Source organism: Octopus bimaculoides, chromosome 25, assembly GCF_001194135.2.
Source record: "Octopus bimaculoides isolate UCB-OBI-ISO-001 chromosome 25, ASM119413v2, whole genome shotgun sequence".
Taxonomy (NCBI): domain Eukaryota; kingdom Metazoa; phylum Mollusca; class Cephalopoda; order Octopoda; family Octopodidae; genus Octopus; species Octopus bimaculoides.
This window is the reverse complement of record NC_069005.1, coordinates 26624089-26625631: the sequence shown is the minus strand read 5'-3', so window position 1 is coordinate 26625631 and position 1543 is coordinate 26624089. Positions and strand designations below refer to the sequence as shown.

The 1543-nt window shown below is 36.0% G+C and overlaps 1 protein-coding gene across 1 annotated transcript in view; it reads left to right on the top strand.

The window, feature by feature from the left end:
* The window catches only part of LOC106877620 (arf-GAP with coiled-coil, ANK repeat and PH domain-containing protein 2), a 248627-nt gene that overhangs the window by 196977 nt on the left and 50107 nt on the right, over positions 1-1543 (top strand). Inside the window, exon 15 of the mRNA XM_052976629.1 lies at positions 155-255. Coding sequence (XP_052832589.1) covers positions 155-255 — 101 coding nt within the window. The remainder of the gene's footprint in view (positions 1-154; positions 256-1543) is intronic.

The following is a 1543-nucleotide window of genomic DNA, read 5'->3' as shown; positions in this document are numbered from 1 at the left end:
ATATATATATATATATATACACACACACACATGTACACACACTCCTCTTCAAAGCAGTTATTCTGCATGTCTTTGCCTACTTATTTTTTTACCATTCCATGCCACCTTCGCTAATGTTCCGTTCTTTTTGTTCTCTCTAACCCCTTTCCTGCAGGAGTTGGCATCGAGTGCGCCTTTCCAAGCTGATGACAGTGATAAGAAAATGGAAGGTTACCTCTTCAAACGCACGACCAATGCATTTAAATCATGGGTTAGGTAAGTTGTTGTTGTACTCTATTCATTTTCCATACTTCAGGTATCTCCTCCTCCACCTTTTTATCCTGTTGTTGTTATATTGTCATTATATTTTGCCAACTCCCTATATCTCGTTTATCTCCACTTAAACACGTATGTTCTGCTAGAACAAACTGTACTGTGGTAGGTACCACGAGAGAAACTCTCACATTGGCATTTTAGTGTAAAATGCTTTCCAGTTTATATTCCTAGCAAAATGCGCTCTTGTTTATATTCCTAGCAAAATGCGCTCTTGTTTATATACCACTCTTGTTTATATACCACGTTACACCTTCTGCCTTTCTTGTCTACCCTTGAAAGCAGGTTTTCTAAAAGGCCTATCAGAACCGGAATTCATTTGGAATACTTGTTGCTAAAACAAACACGGTCTGACTTCACATTTTGTCAGTAGGGCGGAGTTGAATGAGCAATTGTAAAGCTTATATAATTGTGTCTGTTGGCTTAATTATTTACAATTACATACAAATGTCAGGTGAGTTTGTCAAATGTCATTTTGGTATACTTGGATGTCTGCAATTCCTGTGCCATTTCATTTGGGTTAGCCAATGGTTCACAGATTTTTTTTTTATCAATTTTCTTGCTCTATGCTTATCACAGGTACCCATGACAACTGACTCAGTATTCTTCTCTCAATACATTATCCAAATCATTCTGTGTACTTACGTATTTGTGTGTTTTTGTCTGTATTGAAGTTAATTTGCCACGAGTTAAAACCCAGATTTGTTGAAGGAGAATGTCTGGTGACATCATTAGTTTCACTACAGCTAAAGGAAATCTATGTATCACGTAACTACGACATCATAGCCTTCATACTTTGTCAAAGCTTTGACCCTCTTGAAGTTTATTTTTCCACACTTAAATCCTTCTTTGATGTGAATTGTCTGGGGTGTATGTGTATGGCATATACTGGATGTGTATGTATGTGTTAATGTTTCTTTGTGGTTTTGGAGTTGCACTCATAATCTAACAATAGCTATTTCAATCTCTAAGCTGGGTGGTACGTTGTGTTCTTGAACTAAGCACTTCATCTCACATTGCTTTGTAATCACTTTGACACCTGACATGTAGTACACTGTGCACCTGTTCAGAAAATATAAATTTGATGAAGTGAGTGAACTAATGTATGGCACAAACAATTGATCACTACAAACAAATCATTTGAGCAAGTTGTTTGGCAAAAGTTGAACACTCATACATTGTCTTCACTGGAAGAATCCATTATATATATATATATATATATATATATATA